Genomic DNA, 25,644 nt, shown 5'->3' with positions numbered 1-25,644 from the left:
TTCCTTTTTAACCTTTTTCCAGTGCCCTGGTACTGTGAAACGCATTAAAAGATAAGGCATTACGCTACAAACAAAACCCTCTTTCCTAAGTTGGTCCTCATATCCGTTCTTTTATCTAGTCCAGGGCTCAGCAACGTTTCCTGTCAAAAGAGCCATTTTAGGCCAAATAAATAACAATAACTCTGTCTGGAGCCAGAAAACATTTAAAGATTGTTATCAAGGAAACAGTATGCTAGTGTTGTAATTATGTACTGAGGGCCCAAGAGTAATTCGAGCTGCACCATGACACAAAATTATGCAGCATCCAATACTTTGACATTCATTTTCTTCTACCTTTTGTCTTTGATTAATTTTTATTTTTTGTAATTTTTCATTGTTCATACATTTTTAGATTTTTCTGCCTTTCCGTCAAATGTATGCTATTTTTGGCAATTTTATGGATATATGGTAATTTTCTGCCCCTCGTCTTCCTTTTTCGGACATTTAAATGGTCATTATTATTATTATTATTATTATTATTATTATTATTATTATTATTATTATTTTAATTTTATTTTTTCTGCCTTTTTTGCTAGCAATTTTCTGACATTTTGTGAATATTTTATGGTAATTTGGGGAATTTCTTCTTTTGTTTTTGGATATTTTTTGAATGTTCTCTTTTCTGACTTTTTTTTTTAAATTATTAATACATTGACTGACTTTTTGGCAATTCCAAAACTACATTATGTTAATTTTCTGTCTTTCTGTTGTTTTGCGACATTTTAGGTTACTTTTTCAACATTTTGTTTTTCATCTTTTTTTTTTTCAATTAAATTCTCTCTCTCAATTCTTGTTTTATTAACATTTTATAATAATTTTCTGCTTTTCCTATTCCTTTTTGGACTTTTTATGGACATTTATAGGCAATTTTTAAAAACTTATTTAATCTTTTCTTTTTTGCAATACATAATTCTTTTTTTTTTTTTCTTAATCCAAAGCATTAACTCATTTGAAGTCTATAATAACTTATCGGAAAAAATTACAAGTAAATATGTAAAAAAATATGAAGTTCTACCATTTTTTTAGAGATCCACAGGGCGCCACAGGAGAGGGACTAAAGAGCCACCTGTGGTTCCAGAGCTGCAGATTGCAGACCGCTTTACTAGTCCATCCCATTCAAAACTGTTTGTTTGGGTCACTTACATTCTTTCCAACATCATCCTTGGAGCTCATCAGGTCCTCCATTTCTGCACGGAGCTGCTTGTTGAATCTCTCCAGCTCCTCCTTGGCTTCCAGAGCCTCCTCCAGCGCTCTAGCCATGGACAAGGCCTTGGTCTCCTTTTCCCTGGCCTCGGCCTCCGCACGGTCACGCTCCTCGGCGTACCGCGACGACACGGTCTTCTCCTCAGCAAGCATCTGTCGCATACAATCGAAACATGGCCGTCACGTTTGGAAGCATTAGCAAAGCAGGATTGTTTATTTCATGGAACATGTTGGTGGATTGTGACAACCTGGTCAAACTTCTTCTGCTTCTTCTCCAGGTTGGAGACGATCTGCCTCTGATGGTCCAGGTCCACCGTCAGGTCGTCCAGCTCCTGCTGGAGTCGGTTTTTTGTCTTCTCCATCTTGTCCATGGCTATGGCTTTTTCCTCCAGACGTTGGCTGGACAGCTCCACATCTTTCTGGAGTTTTCTCTTCACCTCCTCCAGGCCCTCCAGGGCTCCCACATCCTCCTCCAGCTTCTTCTTGGTCTCAAGCAGCTATAGGAAGTGAGGAATATTCTGAATGCACAATTGTCACGTGCTGGAAGTTTTCTTAGCGTAAAAGCTCCACCTCATACCTGAGCCTGGGCCGCCTGCAGTTGTTTCTCCAAGTTGCGCCGAGACTCTTCCTCCTCCTCCTGCTGCTCCTGCAAGGTGTTCTTCTCCTCCTCCAGCTGACGCACTCGGCTGCCCAGATTCAGCTTCTGGCGAGTCTCTTCCTGCAGTAACTCCTGCACCACACAGCCACAAAATTGCTTATATAAGGTTGCTGCCATCCAAGTTCTGTGCCATTTTTTTAAAAATTGCCCATTAAGTTGTACTTCACTTGAAAAATTGAATATTTAGATCTTTCTTAACTTAGATGTTGTGTATTTGGAGGTGATACAAAGACAGTTCTAAATTGAAGGATCATCCATTTGCAATTCCCAAACTGTCACAGTTGTGACAGTTGTGACAACCATGGCCAAAGTTGGTCAATTTAATAGTTTTCCACAAATCTGTACTATTGGTCAGTTCCCATGTGAGTCTGTTACTTGCATAGATTGTGTTGGAAAGTGATGCTTGGGGAGATGCGAGGATTCAGCCTGATGCCAGTGATATGTGGTGCAGATTGACATTGCAGTATTTCATACATGTGCATCCTGCAGCTGGCTTCCCAGGTTGTCAGCATCCTTGGTTAGTTTGATGCTCTTTTTCTCCGCCTCCTCCAGCAAGGTTGACACGTTGTCCAGCTCCATCTAGAGAAGGATATAAAATGAGATCAGCAAAAAAAAAAAAAAAAAAATATATATATATATATGACTGTATGCTATGAAAATAATGTTGTTGCTGAAGTCAACCTGGAGTTTGTGGGAACGGTCGGACATCTCCCCCTTGGCTCGCTCCATCTCAGTGGTTCTGGCTGCGAACTCCTGCATCAAAGACTCCAGCTTCTTCCTCTTGTGTTCGGACTCTGTCTTGGTCTGCTGCAGTATCTTCACCTCACACACCAACTCTTTGTTGTCATTTTCTAGACACTGCTTGTTCTTTTCCAAATTGGACTTAAACTGCATAAAAACAACATTTAAAGTAATGTTTTAAGTGATGTCTACATGACCAGTGACTTCAGTGACTTATGAGACGACTCACTCTCTTAGCCTGATCCAGTTGTTCAGACAGTTCCTCCAGCGCAGTGGCGTGCCTCTGCCTCATTTCCTGGATTTGAGCCTCATGGTTTTTGCTTTCCTCATCAATTGCTTTCTTCAGTTCAGCCACTTCTTGTTCTCGCTTGGTTCTTATATTACAATGAAAAAAAAAAAATCTATGTTAGAAAGACAAACAGGATTTTTGTTGCTTTCCTCCTCGCATGGTTCAACAGCATTAATTGAGCACCTGAGTTCCTGCTGGGCGGCGGTGGTGTCCAATGTGTCCTCTAGCTCCGTCTTCAGAGCCTCCAGCTCCTCGCTGAGGTCCCTCTTTAGTTTTTCAGCTTTACTTCTGCACATCTTCTCTGACTCCAGATCCTCTTGGAGCTCAGCCAGTTGGGCCTGCAGCTCCCGGATCTGCTTGAGGGCATTGTTCTTCTGCGCTGTCTCCTCGTCATTTCTGATATGAGAAAGGGTACATTGAATCCATGTGTAATTATTTACATCAACAGAATTCAAGAATCAAGTATTTTCATTCATGCATATATTTTCTATAGAAAATGGATGGAGGGATGGACTTCAGAAAAGCCCCTTTGTGGTTGGATGTGTTTCACACACCACAAACAAGATGAAGATTTCCCTGTATTTATTACAATATATCGTAAACCAATGCTTTGGTTGGCAGTCAGTGAGTGAGCACCTCCATCAGCACCAATTTCACTGGAATGGGAGATGCTTGCATCCCGTTGCATTATGTCTGTGTGTGTTCTGTGTGCCCCGGCTGATAAAGAACAGCACGCGCTCAGTTGACACGCTCAGTATTTATCTCAACGTTGTCTTTGTTGTCACATCTATTTGAGGCCTTGCCGGTGGCTCACTGCGGTTGCCATGGAGATGGACTACACACCATGTGGAAGAGGTTGTATGCGGTATACAGTACATGTAAAGTAGAAAGTCACTTAACAGATAGAGGTGCCCCATGTCTGCCCTGATTCATTTTGCAGCTGTAAATTTAACTACTTGTAGAATAATACAAAAACAAACACTGAATATAGATTTTTAGGGATGCATGCATGGATGTAGCAATGTTAAAAAAGGGGCTTTTTCTATCTTATTAGATGACAACATTGAGTAAGAAAAAGTTATTTTCTGTGATACTGGTGCGCAGCCTTTCACAGCCATTGGCGGCCAAATGTGGATAATTGGGAGGGTTGGCAGTGAATGAATTTAAATGCAATTATACCTGGCCAAAGAAGCCTGCAGCTCCTCTTCTTTCTTGGCCAACTGGATCTTCAATTCCTCAATCTGTGCCTGAAGCTCAGCAATCTGGTCTTGCAGGTCTGTCGTCTCAGCATCCAGCTTACGTTTGGCCTTCTCCAGCTCTTGACGTGTTTTCTCTTCCTTCTTCAGACGCTCTGCAGGAATACAAAGAACTTATCACGTGATACATGCAATGTAGTTAGACACACACATTTTAAATCACAAAAACACAGTTTTGCACCTTATCGGATGTGGTGAGGCTGGGGACAGTAGGGTTGGGAGTACGAGTATCATCGCTGCTGCTCTCATCATTGGACTACTACTGTTGGTAATTCGTCTGTTGTTGTGCCCATTGCTCTCTCGTCAATCCTCCAGCTGCTCAATCTCACTATCCTCTATCCTTCTTCTGTCCTGATCTACCCTCTGTCCTGCTATTGTCTCTCCATCTTAAATCACCTGTCAGACAGATGGTCACTGCATAGAGATTGGGTTTTATTTGAGGTTTCTTCCTTAGAAGGAGTTTCCCCTTTCCTTCGTCTATATACATATACATATATACGCATGTGGACTGTGTTTCTTCACCTGCTCAATGTGTAAAGTGGCTTGAGATCAAATCTATTGTGAACTGATGCTATAAGAATAAATTGACTTGACCATTGCCTCTGTTATTATGTTCCTAACGCCTATATTTGCTTCATAAAAAAAAACCAAAACGAAAAAAAAACAAAAAAAAACAACCTCACAAATCACGATTAGTAAATGCTGTTCATGTGCCTCTCTTACCCTCCAGATCCACCATCATCATTTCCTGCTTGTTCTTGAGCTTGCCCAGGTTCTTTGCTTTCTCCTCCTCCTCTGTTAGCATGACGGTTGCTTCGTTGATCCTGTCCTCCAGGAGCTTTTTCTCCTGTCAGGTACAAAACAAAACATTATTTAGACTGGGCCTTTCCTAATAAGAAATAGTTTTGATGTTGTCAGCTTTGACTTATTTATTATTAAAGAACCCCCTACCATAAATGTCCCATTAAAGATGTAAGCATACGTATGATACAGTAGGTTCTCTCCAGTAACACTCACCTTGTGGAACTTTGTATTTTGGTCCTCGAGCAACACAATGTCTTCTTCTAATTTCTTGATCTTTGCCTCAGCCGTCACCTTGTCGAGTTGAAGCTTCTGCCGTGCAGCTTCCTCCTCATCGAGCTGCTCCTCAAGATCCTGCGCAGAAGAGAACATGAAGATCAGCACCAATTCAGCTGCGAGCTTTCAATGCTCATCCCTCACAAAAAAAACAAACCTGTATGTGCGACTGCATCTTCTTCTTCTCGTTCTGCATACTCTGGTTCCTCTCCTCCTCTTCCTCCACACGAGACTCCAGGTCGTGGAGGATCTCCTCTAGCTCTTGCTTCCTGGAGGCCAGACGAGCTCTCATCTCTTCGGCCTCTGCGAACAGTTCTGTTTCTGCCTGGAGCTGCTCTGCTAGAATGGTCTTCTCCTCCACGAGCTGCACAGCGGAAAGTTTTCAATTTACTGCTATTAAAAAAATATATATATATTGGCACAATTTTAACTTTTGTTCAAAGCAAATAACATGTCAACCTGTTGGTGTTTCCTCTCCATATCCACAAGCTCATTTTCCACCATCAGCTGTCTCTCCTTCACCTTGACCAGCTCTTCATCTTTGGCTTGCATCTCCTCCTCCTGTCTGGTTACCTGCAGAAGAGGCTTCACCTGATAGGGGACCAAAGAAGCTGGTGTAAAATGTAGTGTTCTTCCAAGTACAATAAGTGTCGCAGTTGTAAGATGCAGGTGTGGGTTTTCTCACCTTGGTAAAAAGCCTCCACCACTGCCAGTGTCGCAGCTTCAAGTAAGCAGCACAGTTCCTTTGGAGAACCTTCAGGGCGCTGAGCTGTTGCTGTTTCTTAGCAAATGCCCTAGAAGAAAAACAAGTTAAATTAACATGTACTCTATCTTGCTGGTACCAGTTATCTTTTAAAAATCACTTAGAGAGTACTTAGAGAGCACAGACCTCTACCATTAATCACCTGTAAAAATCAATGAGCTATGACAGAGGATCTTAAGAGGGGGTAAAGTTTCATCCAGATCGAATGGAGCCAGAATATAATGAGATTTAATAATGATAAACATTAGCTTATGTTTGACAGACATAATAATCTGGTAATTGTTTTTTTTCCCTGAGAAAGAAAAATACACAGTTATTTTTCTGATGAAAACAATAAACTCTTGCATTTAACGCATGCATGCATTTGCATACTCCATACACATATATATATAAGTATTTAATGGCTCACATTTAATAGTGATTGAGGTATTGTCGATTATGTGACGTAAGATCATGTGACATTACCTTTAATTTAAAACTGCACCACACACATAAAGAGATGACATTACGCTACTCACTTGCGTGCCAAGTATCCACGGCACACAGACTGGAAGTAAATGATGATGTCGGTGATCTTCAGATCACGCTCCTCCTCCAAGTGAGCCAGTACGCCAGTTCTGAAGAAGATCTTACTTTGCCCAATGCGGAACAGGTTGGGGTCCAGCTCTAGGGCTTGAATCTGGCAAAGGAACGCAGAAAATTGTGACGGCGTCATCACAGTCAAATAACTGACCATTACAACCAGTAAACACACATTACCATTCTCTCACAAGCTTGTTTCCCATCCATGAAGCCTTTGGGGATAGCGTTGGGAGTGAGGATCTCATATCTGACAACAGAAGGGAATACAAAAGTCAACTAAAAATGGTATTACCAGTGTAGTGTGATTTTATGTCACCTCTGTCTGAACTCCTGGAAGACAATGCGGTTGGGGAAGCCCTGTCTGCAGATACGGATCCCCTCCAGGACACCATTACACCTTAACTGGTCCAGAACCAAGTGAGGCTCCAGTTTACCTGCCTGGAAGAGGAAATAAAATGAAGCAAGAAAGCAACCACAACCTCTAACGGCTTCTGAAACTGTATTTGTGCCAAACAAAATGATCCACAAAACATTACAGAAAACATATTTTGACTCGCCTAAATACAAGGATTGTAGATTTCAAATATGCATTTACTCGTTTTTCGTGGTTGGGGATGATACAGCGGACAAAGTTGGGGTTGGTGTTCCTCAGCGTGGCCATGAGCTTGGTGAGTGACTCCTTGTAGAGCTGACCCACTGTCCTGAACATGCCCTTCTTCGTTTTGTAGGTGGCGCCAAAGGCTGTCTCGTTCATGCCTGCCACCTGGTCCAGGCCTACGATACGATCCACTGGTGGGCGCAGATGAGGAGAACTGGTTAGAAGAGTGTGACTTGACAGAGTGAAGGGAGCAACGGTGACTGATGTGGTGATATAGAGTAGTTACAACAAGGCCTGATGCAGATGGATGACAGGAACATTACATGTGACCGAAATACAGAAGCAGGCACACAAACTGGCATCCTATGTCTTGCATTAACTCTCACTTTGGCACTATTTCTTAACATTCAGTTTCAGTTTCTGTAAGCCTGCAGTAATTGCATTCATTATTATAATTAACTGCACTAATATGAATGAAATTCCCAGACACCATGCATAAACAGAATAAGGGGGTGACAAAGCAATCTGATTGGACACTTTAGACAGTAAGTGCCAAAAAGGTCTTTTTTTTTTATTTGATTAGACTTTTAAAATATTAAGCGATTAGCAGGCGCTCTTTAGAGTTGCATAATAGAGAATTTATCATAATCATCATTATCATAATAGGCCTGGATGGAAGTAGTGGTTGTGCAGACAAGTCAACTTTAGTACTCCACAATGACATTTACAGCATGGCATTGACCAGCCGCTAATCACATGTTTCTGGTGTGGAGGAGGCAATAATAAATAGCCCGTCACCTCAACTGATTTAAATGATCTCTTATTTCTCCATCTGCAGCTTTGGAAAGTTTGGTAGAACCAGTAAACAAGAAAAAGACAAGGTTTAAGTAGGATTTTGAACAACTTTTCGGCCTTCACCATTCAACTGAAAAAGAGCATTGAATTATTGCACCACACATGAAGAGGTGCATCCATGCATTTTTTATGCCGCTTAACCTCATTAGGATCACAGGTGTGCTGGAGAAACACTACAATTTCCCACCATGTTCAGTAGAATCCACTGCTGTGGTGGTCTTGAGTTGCGCAACCCCTAGTGTGAAGTAAACTTGACTTTCAGTAAGGAGTCAAAGCCTGAAAGACTCAAAATGTTCAATTTTGGGTTGATGTGGCGTGTGAATAGAGGTATGAAATCAATGATCTATCTGTTAATATGAGCTACAGTATTAGAACTCTGCCTCAAAAGCATTCCTTTTAACTGAAACCCCCCCCCAAACAATTAAGACCAAGCTGCGAAATTTGGAGCACTTTGTCTCAATCACATGACGACAAATACCAACCATCGAGTCAATTTACAGTATATAAACTCAGCACAGCATAAAAATTATAATAAAGCTTCCCAAAGTGACACCTCAATTCTCTTGTGACCTAACATTGGGTGAATTACGGTCTCATGACTTTAATGAGTCGCAGACTGCAGCAATGCAATGTGTGCCAGCTGTGTGAACATTCCAACACTCAGCTCATCGCCAACACAAACACCACGAACGGCATCTGCTTTCAATTGGCTGCTACTAGGGATAAGGCGGGGAAATCGATGTGATTAAATGTTAACTCAGTAGAGACCTTAATTTACTTCATTTATTGTTAAAACACTATGGGAGCAGGGACACAACATAACTTCAAAAAAACAGCACACCCTAAAAGCTTGTTTAAAAATATACCAATCACAAGACCTATATGAGCGCACAAAGTACACTAGTTCCATTAAAGGCAGCTAGCTATACACTAGCCTAGCTCAGGGCTTAGTGCTACTGCTTATGGCCAAGACATGGAGCCATGCAGCCCGGAAGCAAATGGCGACAGTGTCTGAAGCATGACACATAGATCCATCAGATCTGGGCTAAAATGTACTGACAGGCTGTCACGCCAACCTGCTTTGTTTGTCACTTGAGCATATTGTTATAATTGCAACTACTATTTTGGCCCAGGTCTGCTATGACACTACAATTCACCTGCTGGCTCATCCAGACTAGTGACATTGTCATAGAATGAAGCCCTTTGAATGGTCTGAATCTCTATAACACAGAGACAGAGAGGGGAGGAGGGATGTTAAAGAAGTCATAGAAATCAGCTCAGCGAGGCAGACCCAGCCGCTGCTAGCTGGTGTAAGTGAAGCGCTTAAAAGGTGAATTGTTCAGATGCGCTTGAAATGACTCACCGTCTTTCCACAGCTCCGCCACAAATTTGTCAGTGGACTGATGCAGAAGTGTGGCCACGTTGTCATTGAGGGGGTCCATGTTCTTCATTAACCACTCGTCTGCCTTGTAGTCCACCTGAGGAAGGAGACCATAGTATTGTGTCAAAACTGCAATGGTGTATTTGAAATTAAAAATACTACTACTACTACTACTACTACTACTACTACTACTAATAATAATAATAATATGTATTGCCCTTAAAGTGATTCGATACATGGCATCTATTCCAGGATGTACCCCACCTCTTGCCTAAGATCAGCTCAATATAACCTATGATACTAATGGAGTAAAATAAATAAATAAATGGATAAATAAATAAATAAATAATTAAATAAATGATGGCTACAATTAATGGATGATGTACAATTTTATAAATGGACACTTTGGCTTCATTTGACCTCAAATACTGTAAAGCTAACATATTGTCTCTGCTAAAGGTGATATAAAAGATAAAGACACGTTATGTAAAGCACTGTTGACATGCTTGAGGGAACTCAATCTTTAGAATGAGACAGTCAAGTGTAGAAAAGCAAGACATTTTTGACATTGCCAGGAAAGATTTCGGATGGCCATTATGCACGGATTGTACTAAACTCTTCAGTTCAGAGCAGATCATTTATTTTGCGCATACCTAATATTGAACATTTGGCGATGTGGTTTCAGCATTCATTCCACCCACCGCACAAAATTGCAAATCTTTGCGGTTTTCAATGATAGTTGTGTAAGGCGCAGTCCCTGTAATGCTAAGCAGATGTCCTCCTCAGCAGGTCTCTGTGTGATAGATTCTGTGTTCTGTTGCATAATGCCACAAGCAGTAATTTTATCTCAAATTCTACCACAGGAGAAGCTTGCATCAGATCATCTCTGACCAGAACCATCTTTCCACTTGTAGATGATTATGGAGGAAAATAAATAATTAAGGTCCTACACGGCATCACTAAAGTAAGTCTGGCCCTCAACAAGCATTTATTAAACAAATGGAAATGCTCCAAAAACACACCTATGATAAATCTATCAAACGTACCCTTCCAGCATAGTGGATGATGCAGAAGTCTGCTTTATCTTTCAGCTGGCGCGGTTTCTGGAACTTTGTGTGTGTTCCCTGTTCCTGGATCAGCTTGTCCACAAAGGTCTTGTCTGTGGCCTTGGGGAACCAGCACTCCTCATCCAGTAGAGCTAACACCCCTGGAGGGTTAGCCTGGAGGAACAGCAACACAACTTCAAGCATTCACATGACATTTTTTAGCATTATAGAACCAACATGAGAATTTAATTTCACTACTGACCGGCCTCTCAATGAGGTCGATGCAGGGCTGCAGGTCGAGGCCGAAGTCGATGAAGCTCCACTCGATTCCTTCTCTCTGGTACTCTTCCTGCTCAAGGATGAACATGGTGTGGTTGAAGAGCTGCTGCAGCTTCTCGTTGGTATAGTTGATACAGAGCTGCTCGAAAGAGTTGAGCTGTTAAGAAAAGGGGAGAAACCATTAGCATTTCTTTGACACATAACTGGATATAACATCCGGACATCCATAATACAACAATGAAAGGAGTCAAACCTGGAAAATCTCAAAGCCGGCAATGTCCAAGATGCCAATGAAGGAAGCCCCTTGTCTTTTGGTCCTGTCCAGAGCTTTGTTAATACGATGGACCAGCCAACGGAAGAGACGCTCGTATGTTGCTTTAGCCAGGGCCTCCACGGCAAAGTCCGCCTGGTGCAAGGACCAAAGTGGTGAGGACAGTACAACAACTAGTGATTTACTTGTTCAACTATATTATCAGTATTCTCTATTACACCTTTTGGCAAGTGAAAATGGAGTTTATAACAATATAAAAAGAGGACTATATTGTGAAAGTAAAAAAGCCAATATGAGGCAGTCTGGATGTAAAAGTTGTGTTGCACTCTAGAAAATGACGTTAAGATAATCTTTAATAGTACGCAGGGGACTCATTTACAACATGTGTTAAGTTCCTGCACTTCAATTCAATTCATAGGTGCTGCTGTTTTGGTTGGAAAATTCTAATAGTTGAAATAAGGCATGTTTATAAAACTCACCATTTTTACAAGAACAATTGACTACATTTCCCCCCAAAATATTGGGTTTTTAGTGGTGCTATAATGAAGAAACCAGCAGCTATAGAAGAACAACCTGCTCTTTGGTTTGGGCTTTCTGGACATAGTCTCTTCCCACTTTGATCCTTGGAGAGAGGATGGCTCTGGTGAACTCCATGACATTCATGCCCAACAGGTGACACAGCTTCTGAGCGGCTGGGAAATTGAATCAAGGTCAGGAATTTAAAAAAACAAAACAAATATATAGCTCTTCTGCAGTACTGTTTGACACATTGACATATAATAACAAAGATGTCAATCAATTATTGATTTAAATCTAAGTTTTTCCTGAAATAGTGTGACAGCTTTCTCCATTTGTCTAAAATATAATGGAACAGTCCGGAGCTCATGGAAAGACCCAAGAAGCTGTCTAGATCAGACAGCAAGCCTCTTCTAGAAATAACATTCCCTCGTCCTGGATCCCGCTAGTCACATTTGGGAATATTTTTGCCAAACTGCAGCATTGGCACTCATGGCTGAGTCTCCCACTGTCACTCCCTCTCCCTCTTAAAGGGGCAACTATGCACAGCCACATGTGGAGGAACTGGGCCCCATGTATTTCAATGCCTATAACAGTTGACAAGTGTTAGGGGAAAATAACAGGAAAGCATAATAAAATGCTGTGTTTCAAATGATGCAGTTTTGAACAAAAGTGTTTAATGTAGTTAATGGAAAACAAACAAAAATCAAAAAAAGTTTCACTTGAAGCAGCCTAATATTTGACTGTATGAGTAAAAAATACGTTCATAATTAGCACAATAATTGAGATTTGGATTGAATGAATAAAGATATGAAACCAGTTTATCAAATTTACATTAATTAACCCTTGATATTTGGAGAAATGTTTTACCTGTATTATCAGGCATGGAGGCCTGGTCGGTGTTCCTTTCCTTCTTAAAGATAATGTTCCCAAACTGAAGAACCGAGGACACCACTTTCAACATGGCTGGAAAAATGAGAATCCAATAGAAAGAGACACTTTGAGCAAACATCAGAAATGTGAGGCAGATGTGCTAACCTCCAGGCTACCATGCTACCCAATATTTAATTTGGCACATCATTAAATTGCTCATTTATCCATTGTCTATGTACTGTTCATAGTCACCACATACCCAGAATCTCCTCATGGGAGAAGCTCATAATGTGCATGGCCTCCATTGTCTCATGGAAGTTGTCTTTATCCTGCTGGCCCGGGATGGGGATGTTGCCATTTGACAGGAATCGGTAGTTGTTAAATCCCTCCAAAAGCAAGTCAGCTATGGACATAAGAATACAACCATAAGCCTTCAGAAGCATGGACACAAGGGGGGTGCCAAAAACTGGCATGAGTTCGGTCTGGGCTCTCAACTTCGTCCACATCAAACTCATCCAAGTGTGCTTGGATGAGTTTGTAGGACTTGTAGGACATTTGTAGGACTTGAAAAGAAAAGGGCCTTCCCCAAACAGTTAAAAAAAAAAGAATACAATTATATGCGTAACACAAAGATGACTGGGTATAGTAGCCAAATTATGTATACTTCAAGGAAGAGGGGTAAAAGAAAGAGCATCCATGTTGCATACTTACATTTGAGGTGTTCTCCGGCTCCAGCCAACAGCTGGTAAAAAATGTGGAAGGTGCGTTCATCTTTGGCTTGGCGGATAGCTCTGGATTTCTCCAATAAATCTGACAGCCAATAGGTCAAGGGGGGAAAAACATTTCACGTTTAATTTCCTTCTAACAAATGATAATAAAAAAAAGGATACATGTTTCAATGTTGGCCCCAACAATATAGCCAGTGACATCAAAGTTGATGCGGATGAATTTCCCCTGCAATAGAAAATAGATGGTTCAGGAAGTGCTCAAGCTATGCCACAGTATACTCATCAATTTCTAACATGCTGTTGCTGCTAAGGCATCTAAACAGCAGAACTGTTATGATTCAATAGGGGATGACAACCTGTTGACATTTATAATTGATTTGAAATAATAATAATTATCCTGCACTTACAAAACGTGATGAGTTGTCATTTTTCACAGTTTTCGCATTCCCAAATGATTCGAGGATGGGGTTGGCTTGCAAAAGCTGACGTTCAAGTTCACCCTGTGGGGAAAAAAACAAGGAGTGTTTCAGTAAACATTTGTCAACACTTTACAATTTCAACTAACAACAAGCACAAATAATTAGAAAGTAATTGTGCGTCATTGATATTCCAAGTTAAAAAAATAAAAATAAAAAAAATAAAAAAGCTCCATGCAGACAAGATAGCAAACATCTGGAGAGCATGTGTTTCATACAGACCAGACAGACACAGTGACAACGTGTAAGTAGACAAAACAAAGCTGGATAGATTATGATAGCAGTAAAGGGTGGGTGGGGGGATTGGGGGGGGGGGCAGAAATTATTAATAAATGTCAAACACTAAGTGCACACCATAGCATACTGCATTCTGGATACATACCTACGTGACTTACTCGACTTTTAACTCAATTTGAAGCATATTTTGACTTTTGGCATAGAATAGAGGTAAAATGAAATTGTATTGAAAATAAACTCCAATTTAAAATAAAAATAAAATATTCATCAAACTGACTGGAAATTTTTTTTGCATTTTTCATTTATGACTAGCAGATGCTAATTGCTGATTTGGTAACAGTTTTTATTTCTTAGAAATTGCTTGTTTCTCAAAGAAGAAATTTCAAAAACAAACCTTGAAAAGACAACAAATACTTAAAAATTTTAAAATTAGTCAAGCTCAAAACAAAACGTTTGTATTAAAATGATTCAACTTTAAATATATTTTCCAAAACTTCTAATAAATAGTAACTACTTGTAATAGTTTTAAAATATTTTTGTAATTTTAGTGAAACGGCACAATACTGTATTGATAAAAAGCTGATCGCTATTTACATAAATGCCACGTTGTTTGTTGACACTGGGTATAATTCAAGGGAGAAAGAAAAAATTCGTCTTTTTAAAGTTTTTTTTTTTTGTGAGTTATCTGCACTTCTTATCTAGTATGTAGCAAATGGATGAGATAAATGTCAAGAGGCTATCTTGTGAAATGCTTTTCTGGCGCTCTCCTAGAGACAAAAGAGAATTTTTCCATGAACAGGCAGTCGAACTGGACACTTTTGAGAAGCTAAATAAATAAATATACTATTTGTGCAGCTGTTAAAACATGTGGCCCATTTACTGTTTCCATCTAAAGCCACATTGTGAGCTAAATCCTAACCAGAGAATAAAAAAAAAAAATGCTGAGGGAGAGGCATTTTTCTGGGAAATATTTTTGCCAAATTTCAAGAATAGCTGCAGAAGCGCAAAGGGGCCATTTTTCCACAAAGGGGAACACTGGGGGATCAGCATTCAGGCGTGTGATGTCAGACTTCCTGCTTTTTAATTGAGTCTTTGAGCAGCTGGACTGAAGTGTGTGACACTGACTAAAAGTCCAGTTATCTGTTTTTATTTAAACACATAGTAATCATGTGGTGCAGATTGGGATTGTGAATTGGAAACCTCCACTCAAATGTGAGTTGGTCTTTTGGCCACAAAAACAACCACACGCACACAAAAAAAAAGAAGCCGATTATAAAGCCCAGAGGGGGTCCACTTTAGCTGACCCACATTTCTGACGCAATGGGAGTTAGTAGTGTGTCTGACTATGGCCAGCCTCCACAAGTGACTCCAATTGTTGCGCAGCTGCTACTGAATTGTACAGACACTCTTTCTGAGGCCCTCTAATTATTGGATCATTTTCTGCATATCGCTGCCTTAGCTACAACTTTGTGTCTCCCCGCAACACAGGCATTTTTGGCAGGGTGCGAAGAAGACTGGACAGATTGAGAAGAGTCAAAGAGGATCAGTCAACCTGCCCCACTAAATCTTTCCAGTTGAGGATGTGTATTCAGTGGTAAAACATCTGCTTTAGGTCACAAAAAAATGTTCACTTGTCTCAAAAGCAAGTAAAAGGCCACTCCTTATACAAAGCACTTAAATCTGGTCAAGACACCAATTTGATGTGGGGGAAAACTTGGAAATCATCTGAATTCATCCAGAAAACAATATCGTTTACCATTCTCCTTACTAAAATGACCTGACTTCAAGTCCTGAAATTCTTTTTGGACAAACTTCTTTCCCATAACAGCTACATAACACGAATTTGTATGCCAGTCAGAACCTGCCAATGGATTTTATATTAACTTCCATATGCTAACACAGTATTGCCAGTCCTAATTAAAGTAAATGTAAATATGATAAACATAAAACAAAGGCCATAAAACAAAAGAAAAACAGCAAAGCAGTAACTGGGCGTGCATTTTGCGCTGCTTGACCACATATTCTTACACCATCGGGCAAACTATTTGCGCCAAATATTGTGTAAATATCAAAAATCTTATAAAAGGCACTGGTGACTGCATCCCTTAAATGACAAGTTAAATGTAAGATGCAAAGTACGGAACAAATAGCAGGTCATAAATTGGTAAGAACTTTATACAGTAGTGCCTTGAGATACGAATTACCCGACTTAGTAATTTTATACTTCGACTGAGATACAAAAGCTATATAGTGGCAGTGAATTAACTCACTTTACAAAAAGCAACAGTTTTGAAGAGGGGAGACTTTTTTACCTGTTTACTGCCACTCCCAGTTGAAAATTATTGTCAAACTAAACGTAGAACAAAGACTTACAAGCATATTTAAAACAAGCAATAACTTTGCCATTGGAAACTCTGCTAGGGTAATGCAAATGCACAAAGAAAAACATTATAGATGGGCTAATGATGTTGCAGTGTTATAAACGTGAAAGTAACATGAACGGTACCAACACATACAGTATACTGTATATGGACAAGACAAAAATAGTCATAGATGATACTTGCTTCCTGGGTCGCTTAGTTGTGAAAATCTTCTTAGTTTGTTATTATCTGTATTATGCTGTCCTTTGGTGGCCAAAATGCACACAAAAATGAGCATATTGTGTCGCTGCAACGGGATAATGGCTTTTGAATTCATTTCAATGGTGGAAGATGATTTGAGATCAAGTGTTTTGAGTTAGAAGCAAGCTAATGGAACAAAAACAAACTCATAAGTCAAGGCACTACTGTATTTCACAGTGCAGCAGGGTCGTTCTTACAAGTTAGATGGCGTAGCATGTAGGCATGGGCCGAAAATAGATTCCGATGGTATGACTACTGTTAGCAAATATATCTGAGTATCACGGTATTATTACATATCTAAAATTGTTTTTTGCAATATTTTTTAAAACAAAATATAGAATATTTGGTATCATGTTGGCATTCAAGTTTAAATACATGTTAATATTCCTCTTCTGTTTTAAATTTTCTTATTACATTACAGTGTCTCATCATTGGTGAGCTATTTTAGGAAAAAGACCTGCGGGCTACGCATGTTGTCCTTGGGGCTAACTAGTACTCACTGGCACCATTTTCTTTTCGATGACAACACTTAATCAAGAGGAAAAAAAGGCATCCATGTTCGTAGCTGCTCACCCATCCCATCTATGCTCACTGAGAAGGTGGGGGAAAAAAAGAAGAGGTGACTGGTTCACTCAACTTTGCAAGCAGCCAATCATATTGTGCCCTGCTTAGAAGTCTCAAAAAAGAAAAGAAGAGCTAATTACTGGTCATAGCCAGTATTAGCGGTTATTGAAACCTTGACTTCTTAAAACAACGGTAAACGATCAAAACAGTTTTCAGCCCATGCCTAGTAATATATTAGTCTCCAAAATTTTACAGTGAAACCTTAAAAGGTCAAACATACACACACACACAAAAAATAAAATAAAAAATCTAAGAAGACCTCCAATTTGCTCAGGTTTTAGCATGGGAAAAATAATATTTCACCATTCTGAACAGTTATACAAGTATACCACTGTAATCATGTTTAAAATAAAACACCCCTAACACCCTCTAAACTTAAATGACAAATGAGGAGCATAGTAAGGTGTTAAAGATAAGACAAAAACAAAAGAAAAATAAACAATTCGACTTTCGAGGTTCCACTGTAAATATGATTGATTAATGTTGCAAGAGCCCAGTAAATTAATAAAGCGGCGATGCTGCCAGTCGTGCCCAAGTGAGATTGCTGCAAATCCTGCTCACTCAATCAGTACAGCAAAAGCCTGGCACACACCTAAAGACAATCGGGTTGTTTTTGTCCCGATTTTGTCCCTTCCCGACCAAGGACGTCAAACGCCCGACAATCTTATGTCTTATCAGATGGTCTTACAAGATTATCTTTTTGTGTGAACTGTGTTAAGAGTGGATTTTACTCAATAATTTGGTCCAAAACCAGCCGGGGCCGACAATCTTAAATAATGAACATGTTCAATATTTACGATAAAAATCTTGGGGGGAGCCGAGGTTCTCTCCAGCCAGCTGACTCCGCAGACTGTGACGTGAACGCAATGTAGCCAAACAAAGAAGCTCACTGACATGACAAACGAGCACTCGTATATGAAAACAAATTAATATCACATACCAGAAGTTTATCCATCCATTTTATGATTACCAAGTGGTTACAAGGACTGGGCACGTCGTGAATTGCGTGATGACTACAAGTAGGACTTCTGCTCAATCAAATGATAGATAAAAGATAAAAAAATCTTTTAAGATTTGAAAAATCCTTACGTGTGTACCAGGCTTAAGGCTATGCTAAAAATAAAGGACAACTATCGCAAGTGAATGGATGTGGATCAAAAGCCCCTGTAGTCCAACCTGAGAGCTGTAACTGTGAAAGCATTAATAGTCTTTCTATGAGCAAAGTGTGCATGGAAGCAGAGTTCGTAGAGCCCCCCCTAACCCCCCGCCCCCACTTTGTATTGAAAGTAAGTGAGTCAGGTGAAAAGCTACAATCTACTCACATAAAAGAGGGCTCCACTCTGTAGGACATGAGGGGATTCAAGTGTTATTATCATGAGAAGTCAATAATTACATTAATATCATGATGTAAAAAACTTAAGCCGACAGTGAACATAATAACAACGGACCTTTGTAATGGTTCTCTATAACCTAAATTATTGTTATTGTTTTGGCCTGTCGGGTAAGCTTTTTTATTATTATTATTATATGACAAGTTCGAAAAGGAACCAATAAAATACTTTAAACGTACTGCATGCTAACTGCATTAAAAAAAAAAAAAATCAAGTACATAACTTTACATAATGTCACAATCACATGGACAACATATGCACGTGAAACAAAATCATGGAATTTTGAAAGTACATGCCATCTTATTAAAAAAAAAAAAGTACTTACAACTGCATTTTGCGTCTGACAGTAAAAAACAAAGTGAATACAGTAAATTTCATGTATCAATGCTCTCAAACTGTGTTCAATGCTTGTTTTAATTTTGACTGGATTATTTTCCACCAACTAACTATTGATCAAGATAGTGAAAGATTGTTTGAGTATTGCGTGCACATAAATGAAATGAAGCATATAATGAAAAATTGAGACTTGCCTGGAGCTTCACTGGTTTTGGAGATTCTGGCTGTTTGTTGCAAATGAACAAATTGCAAAGTGTTAGATCAAACACACACAGATCTGCTGTCCAAAGTCATGGAAGATAATTCATTGTCAATCAGAAAACCCAAAAGGATGACATTTATTTACGTGGACATCGATACTCTGGTTAAATTGTTCGGTTTCTTTAATAGAATATTGTTCAAATAGTACTCACAGGAATGTTGTGATCTTTCCTTGCTTTGTGGGAGGAGGCAACATGTGCCAGGTACTGGATGACCTTCTTTGTGTTCTCCGTCTTGCCAGCTCCAGACTCCCCACTGTATGAGACAGAAGAACATCAAGCTCAGAACGAACTGTGGGGAATCCCCTGTCCTGAAATGAACTACAAATGTATCCCATCTCCATCGCTGCCATTATAAAAAAAAAAAAAAAAAAAAAAAAAAAAACTTCAAGAAGAGACAGCTGTACATATTTGCAGACCCTTTCAGACTGAAGTTAAACTGCTCTAGCCTCTCAACAGTAGCAAAACCACACAGGGCTGCTCAGGACCAGCATGCATGTTACTATGAATTTGCTGCATTGGTCTAGCTTAGCAAGATGTGGGTTTGTAAATGTCGAGCTTGCATTTTGCTGCTCTCTTTGCGGTGTTGCAAACAAAAACCAGAGGGAGGAAATCCTTTAAAGTCCTGTAAGCCCTTAAAAAAAATGGAATTGAGGGATACTTGAGATTTAAAGCAAGTCTGGGGTTTTACCGTAACTGCAAATTTGCGTATGCCAAGAATGCACAACATAGTGTCTGACTCTTATGGGTGAGTGAGTGTGGGTCAATGTAAATACGGTTAAAGCACAAGTAATGGTGGAGGGATTAATGACGATGTATCACTTGTTGAATGTAAAAGTGCTGGGTCTGACATTCCACATGTAATCACGTCTTGTATATTTAAAAAAGAAAACAACCACCAATTTATTTAATATACAGCTATGAAACATAACTATATACCAAAAATAGCATACATATATATAGAAGACGAGATGACAATATTAATGTGTGATGCAAAATAGGCTACGAATGTTCGCTAGAAAAATTACAGTTGGTAAAACAGCAACTACAGTTTGGTATTTGTAGCTAATGTAAAAATGGAAGTACAAAATAAGACTATTTGAAGAGCAGAGCTGTGGCATGGTTCAGGTCTTGTTAACTAACTTTGGAATTTTCTTCATTCCTGTCATCTGCACACTCTTGTTAGTAGAAAGGCCAGATGACTATGTGACAAAAATGTAAAAAATGTTTTTCTTTGAAGTAACAAAGATCTGGTCAATGTCACAAGGACATGTAGCAACACTCTTGACTTTGCGACCCTGGCTGCTCCACTACGAGCAACTAATTATATGCCTGTTACTTTCAAATTCATGTGCATTCATGTGTGTAATTGTTCCAGTTTTGTTCCGCAACATAAATTGTATGAACAGTAGTAGACTACACAGTCTGTAGACTCACGTGCACAGAATGGACTGGTCCTCTCGATCTGTGGGAAACAGCAAGGAGAAAAACAAGGACAAGTCAATCTCAGCAGTCTGTCCTTGACGCAGTCTCCAGCGGCTCTTTGACTGACAGCATCAAGAATTAAAGTAAAGCAGTTCTCAGAAGCAATGGATATTACAGTTTTCACAATTGGTTATAAATATAGAAACAGTATATTAAAAAAAAAAAAAACTACACAGGTCTTTGCTGAAATGGTCCAACTGAAGCACCAAATGAGGGCAAAAGTGATAAGACGACTGGAAAGCCGCCTTCAAAATAGTCTCATGAAACATGCAGAGTATTTTTTCCCAAGGGAGATAAGGTCCAGCTCGAAATGATGTACAGTACTGTATTTCTACAAACTCTATTGCTTCAAACAGTGATAGGCAGCCCCAAATAATCGCCAAGTGTGTAGTTCACTTCAATATATTGTCATAATTAAAATGATTACCAATTTATGAAAAATAAAGAGTTTGAAGTTCAAGATTAGTTAATAATTACTGCAAAGACCTACCAACTAATAAATGCCATACCTGTACGTACCCCAAATAAGAATGTGGTACTAACCGCTGGGCCACTTTATGAAGAAATAGATTTCTTCTTCATATTTCACAGAAGTGTGGCGAATGGCGATGTGTTTCAAATATACACATCATTTTAGATGGAGTCCAAATTAAGATGTCAAAAATTCCTGTAATTATTGAATTATTACTTGCAAGTTTTGCACAGTGTAATTTCTAAATATTATATCTGAAATAAATATTTGCTTGGATACTGCTTTTCCTTCTTGCAAGGCCCTCAAGGCGCTTTACATTTTGACTACCGGTACTCATTCACCTACTGATGACGCAGCATCAGCAGCAACAGTGGCCTGGGTTCGAACCCACAACCGCAGGGTTGCGAGATGACCACTAAGCCACGTCACCTCCTTGATGAACTGATTCAAAATTTAGATTGCATCAGTGAGTGACTTCAGTGAAGGAATAAGTTATTAGTTAAACAATTAGAGAAGCACAGATTGCTAGAAGCAAAAGAGAGGTGGAAAGGGATTTCATTGGCTGGGCTGGTACTTACTCATTTTAACCGGGAATATTTTGAATAACACTTTCACCAACTGTCCTGTGTATATGTCAACATATTGCGTTGCTGAAGCACTGACAGCTTGAGGTGAAGTGCTGACTATGTGGAAAGGTACGAGGACACAGCTGGAGAAATCATCAGGGGCAATCTGGATTTCCTGGCATTGACTGGGAACTTCCTGCAGTTAAATTCTGTGACAAGGGGGTGAGGCCACACGCACACACCTATGTCAGAGTTTGCAAGAAAATACATCTGTGCGTGCTGGAGGTATAGTGGATATAAAAGGTCTTACACACGTTTTTAAAATGCCAGGTTTTTGTAGTATGAAATATGAGACCAAGGTAGTATCAGAGCCATAACAGAGCCAGAACGACACCTAATTAAATGATAAATTCTGAGTGGGTTTGAAGTTTCATACTCAACACACCTGGAAGACATTTTTGGGATCTATGAGAAAGACAAATACCGGTATGTGCTTCAATTTTAAGAATAGAGTCTACGCTTAACACATTCCTTAGAAAGCATACCTTACCATTTCAACAAGCCTCTTTATTCATGTTGCTATCCGAAGCAACACATCAACACCACCACTCAGATAGCTGCTCTTTATCAGTCTGAATGCAGGCACAGTGGAGAGACAGGATCCTGTCTCTTCATTCACTTTCATATGCTAACACTTCCACCACCATTATATATCAAGGGCACAGACAATCTCGGAATCTTTGCAAATGGGTAAAAAACAAATACCCATCCACAATTCCCTATAATCATACTTAATGGTTATAAGGTGAGTTTGTGGGTTGCGCATGACGAGTGTGCCAGTTTCACATGATTCTACCAAGGCTGCACAACATTGACATTTCCCCTCCAAGATATAAAAGCCATGAGTCATACAAGGTAAAAACAGAGAATGTTTTTAGGTCAGAATTTATACTGACTTAAATGACATAAAAGACTACAAAAAGTATCTAGTCATTCTCAAAGGGTGTCTAAAGAGCAGAAAATTAGCTAAATGGTAAATGGACTGAACTTATATAGCGCTTTCTACACCATATGGTTCTCAAAGTGCTTTACATACAATGCGTCACATTCACCCAAGTTTAACATAATTTTAAATGGCTGAAAATTAAGGCATCAAACTGTAGCAATATTTCCAGAACGAAATTATATATAGAGTATATATTAAAAATAAATAAATGAATGAATGAATAAATAAATAAATAAATAAATAAATAAAAAAAATAAACATATATGGACAAAAACATATTGAGTTTCTATATATGCCAACTGACAATACTTAGTACTGTACGTGCATTTTTAATGTCAAAACTATTATTGCTGAATTTAAAAACCACTCAAATTTACTGCTGATTTTTTGTCATTCTTTGACTGTTCTATGGCTGTGGTTTGTATTTTGAGACTATTTATTAAATTCTTGAATCCCGTAATATACTGTAATTAGTTCTACTGAAAGTTTAAATGTCATGAACCATATTGTTGGAATACAAATTCCACATATCAGGAAACACTTCTTACAGGAAAGAAGTAAATAGACCATTGACATCATGGATGTCAACAGTGTTGTAAAAGTTAGAGTGGTGAATCGATTAAAATAATTTACTTCAGGAACAAAATGACGAAGAGCAGTGGTGTCAGTAGAGTTAGGCTTGGCGTGTGTCAGCCACAGTTTTACAAGTGGAAACATATGCAGTAGAGATTCTCAGTATTTGCTTCCAATGTGGAACATTTTTGAGAAGATGGCTGTGAAATCAGATAGGGAGATAAACTGCATCAAGAACTCCTCCAAAAATATTTTTAATTTCAATCAAGACATTCATGCAAAATGAAGGATCTTTACTTAATAAATATATCTGTTCTATAACAAATCACTTCTGCCAGCCAGTAAGGTAGCCAAGAGCTGACTGGAAAAGAGAAAATGGAAAAAATTAGTGACTGATGAGGTGAACATGAAGACATACATTCGACTGGTTCCAATGCCTCCTGACCACTATCAACAGATCTAGCAACTAGAGTGGCAAAAAAAGAGGTGCACAAAATAAATAAATAACATAAATAAATAAATAAAATACAATTAAAAAACAGTTGTTTGCTATACAGATCGGTACTTAAGTGTGTGGACATTTGAAATTATTGTAAATAAAAACAAAATTTACTTAAATGTGAATGAACTACATGCACCAGGTCGGTGAGGTACTTCCGATATTGGCAGTGATCAACATTTTAGTTTTTAATTAATTCCCTACTCCAATAAACAGTGGGTGAATGAACGAACAGAAAAACTTGAGTGCATGAACTGCCAGGCAAATTTGTAAAAATAATGCAACGGATCATTTTAAGTTCCAGAAAACAGTGGGTGGCTCAAATAAACAACTATGCTAGCAGCAATGTTACCATGGTGTCCTGTACTTGAGAGTTTGACAGAACAAGAGAATAATATTCAACTAGGTTTTCATTATCATGAGTTGTGGCCGCTGCATTCTGAGATCTCATTTGAGAATATTTGTGTCCAGATGAAGGTGAGGGTTTGATAGAAGGAAAGGAAAAAGACATGTTCCATGAAAATACCGATGCTACATCATTTGTGACTAAAACCTGTCTATCTTTAGCAAGACAATAAATTTGACTCTTGAATTGCCCCATTCATTTTCAAGGAACAGCACTTTAGCTGCATGGGTTAATATCAGTCACTGCTCTAGAGATATTGCTGCATCTTTGAGAAATGTGGTGAATCCCATAAAGTTCCTACACCGTGTGTGGTGTCGTGTACCAACGGACGGTTTTAGGTTATTGGTTCAAAGGGCCATGAGAGGTTTTACTATGAGCTAGAATTGCTACCAGGTGGAACAAAGCCTTCTCTTAGTGTATGTAGTCTATTATAAACATCCCCAAGCTTTTTATCAGACATTCTTGGCTGTGTAAATTACGCCATACAGTGTTTAGTGTCATGAAGAACACTTAGCACCTGATTGACAGCTTTTGTTCATGCAAATCATACTTCTGTTTTTTGAGAAAAAGCCAGTCTTGGAATGGATGTCAAGGAGCTGTAAATTTGGTAAACAATCACTGATCTAAGATGGAGGTTGATAGACATCAATCTAATGCAATAAGGTTCCACTACCTGATCTTGGGACCCTACAAGGACTGCTTGCCCTTGTTGGGAGCCCATAACTAATGACATGACTTTCAACATTCTTTTATTATTCATACAGCACTCCAAGATTCCAAAAAGACTTATATAGCGGTATCATATCAAGAAAAAACAAGGCCACTGATCAACAACAGATGTGCATTATTAAGTTTACCAGTCTGTTTACACACTATTTACTGTATGTTGGGCAACGTCCCATTAAACAGTGCATCAGAGCGTTGGTGGGCAATACAGCACTGTTAAGGTAATTAACGGATGCCTGCGAGACTCAGACACCCGTTAGCCAACAACAGGATGCTGTCATGTGTTAACAGCTCCAAATGTTATGCATTATTGAGATTGCAAGTTGGTAACTGCCAATGCAGTCCAAACACAATGACACACACAAATATATGAATTGATATAATAACAGAAATGCTGGAATGACTGAAACTGAAGTCTTCCGACTTCTGTACTTTGACAAGCCTTTTATGTAAATTCAAAATGGCAACATCAAGAAAATTACACTCTGGTCAGATTCCAAAATGTGTCAATATTTGCTGCTTTCAATGGCTTCTTCATCAACACACTTCTGTTTTGCTATCAAAATGGATAATCGCTAATATTAATCAGTTTGTTGAGATGCTCAGGGTCACCGCACAGAGCAGCTGGTATCCACTAATCTCCAACCTACAAACCTCTTTTTCTAAGCACAACAACGGGAAATGAGTTAGAATGGTGGTGCATTAGTGTCTCTCTCCTTCCTTCCTACTATTATGAAATATGACATTTGTGCAGGGTGTGTACTAATATCGAAGCATACACTATTTTCTTTGTGCTTCTTGAAACGCTGAC

General features: G+C 39.1%; 1 protein-coding gene across 8 annotated transcripts in view; it reads right to left on the bottom strand.

Moving 5' to 3' along the window:
* myh10 (myosin, heavy chain 10, non-muscle) overlaps positions 1-25,644 on the bottom strand; it is a 42,497-nt gene that overhangs the window by 6,309 nt on the left and 10,544 nt on the right. For 2 of the 8 annotated variants that reach the window (XM_077523403.1, XM_077523410.1), the window contains exons 4-36: positions 20,538-20,565; positions 19,254-19,356; positions 19,035-19,064; positions 18,830-18,844; positions 18,436-18,453; positions 13,563-13,655; positions 13,318-13,381; positions 13,139-13,237; positions 12,687-12,830; positions 12,425-12,520; positions 11,612-11,730; positions 11,021-11,173; positions 10,751-10,924; positions 10,489-10,662; positions 9,425-9,539; positions 9,219-9,281; positions 7,204-7,397; positions 6,925-7,046; positions 6,786-6,855; positions 6,545-6,705; positions 5,949-6,057; positions 5,723-5,854; positions 5,421-5,627; positions 5,204-5,341; positions 4,910-5,033; positions 4,110-4,281; positions 3,114-3,326; positions 2,871-3,015; positions 2,582-2,788; positions 2,375-2,479; positions 1,820-1,972; positions 1,491-1,739; positions 1,183-1,395 (exon numbers count right to left, since the gene is read on the bottom strand). In XM_077523403.1, the coding sequence (XP_077379529.1) occupies positions 1,183-1,395; positions 1,491-1,739; positions 1,820-1,972; positions 2,375-2,479; positions 2,582-2,788; positions 2,871-3,015; positions 3,114-3,326; positions 4,110-4,281; positions 4,910-5,033; positions 5,204-5,341; positions 5,421-5,627; positions 5,723-5,854; positions 5,949-6,057; positions 6,545-6,705; positions 6,786-6,855; positions 6,925-7,046; positions 7,204-7,397; positions 9,219-9,281; positions 9,425-9,539; positions 10,489-10,662; positions 10,751-10,924; positions 11,021-11,173; positions 11,612-11,730; positions 12,425-12,520; positions 12,687-12,830; positions 13,139-13,237; positions 13,318-13,381; positions 13,563-13,655; positions 18,436-18,453; positions 18,830-18,844; positions 19,035-19,064; positions 19,254-19,356; positions 20,538-20,565 (4,202 nt within the window). The remainder of the gene's footprint in view (positions 1-1,182; positions 1,396-1,490; positions 1,740-1,819; positions 1,973-2,374; positions 2,480-2,581; positions 2,789-2,870; positions 3,016-3,113; positions 3,327-4,109; positions 4,282-4,909; positions 5,034-5,203; positions 5,342-5,420; positions 5,628-5,722; positions 5,855-5,948; positions 6,058-6,544; positions 6,706-6,785; positions 6,856-6,924; positions 7,047-7,203; positions 7,398-9,218; positions 9,282-9,424; positions 9,540-10,488; positions 10,663-10,750; positions 10,925-11,020; positions 11,174-11,611; positions 11,731-12,424; positions 12,521-12,686; positions 12,831-13,138; positions 13,238-13,317; positions 13,382-13,562; positions 13,656-18,435; positions 18,454-18,829; positions 18,845-19,034; positions 19,065-19,253; positions 19,357-20,537; positions 20,566-25,644) is intronic. The other 6 variants (XM_077523407.1, XM_077523405.1, XM_077523404.1 and 3 more) reach the window with 6 other exon arrangements.

Source organism: Festucalex cinctus, chromosome 6 (assembly GCF_051991245.1).
Source record: "Festucalex cinctus isolate MCC-2025b chromosome 6, RoL_Fcin_1.0, whole genome shotgun sequence".
NCBI lineage: Eukaryota > Metazoa > Chordata > Actinopteri > Syngnathiformes > Syngnathidae > Festucalex > Festucalex cinctus.
This window is presented reverse-complemented; position numbering and strand designations above follow the sequence as displayed.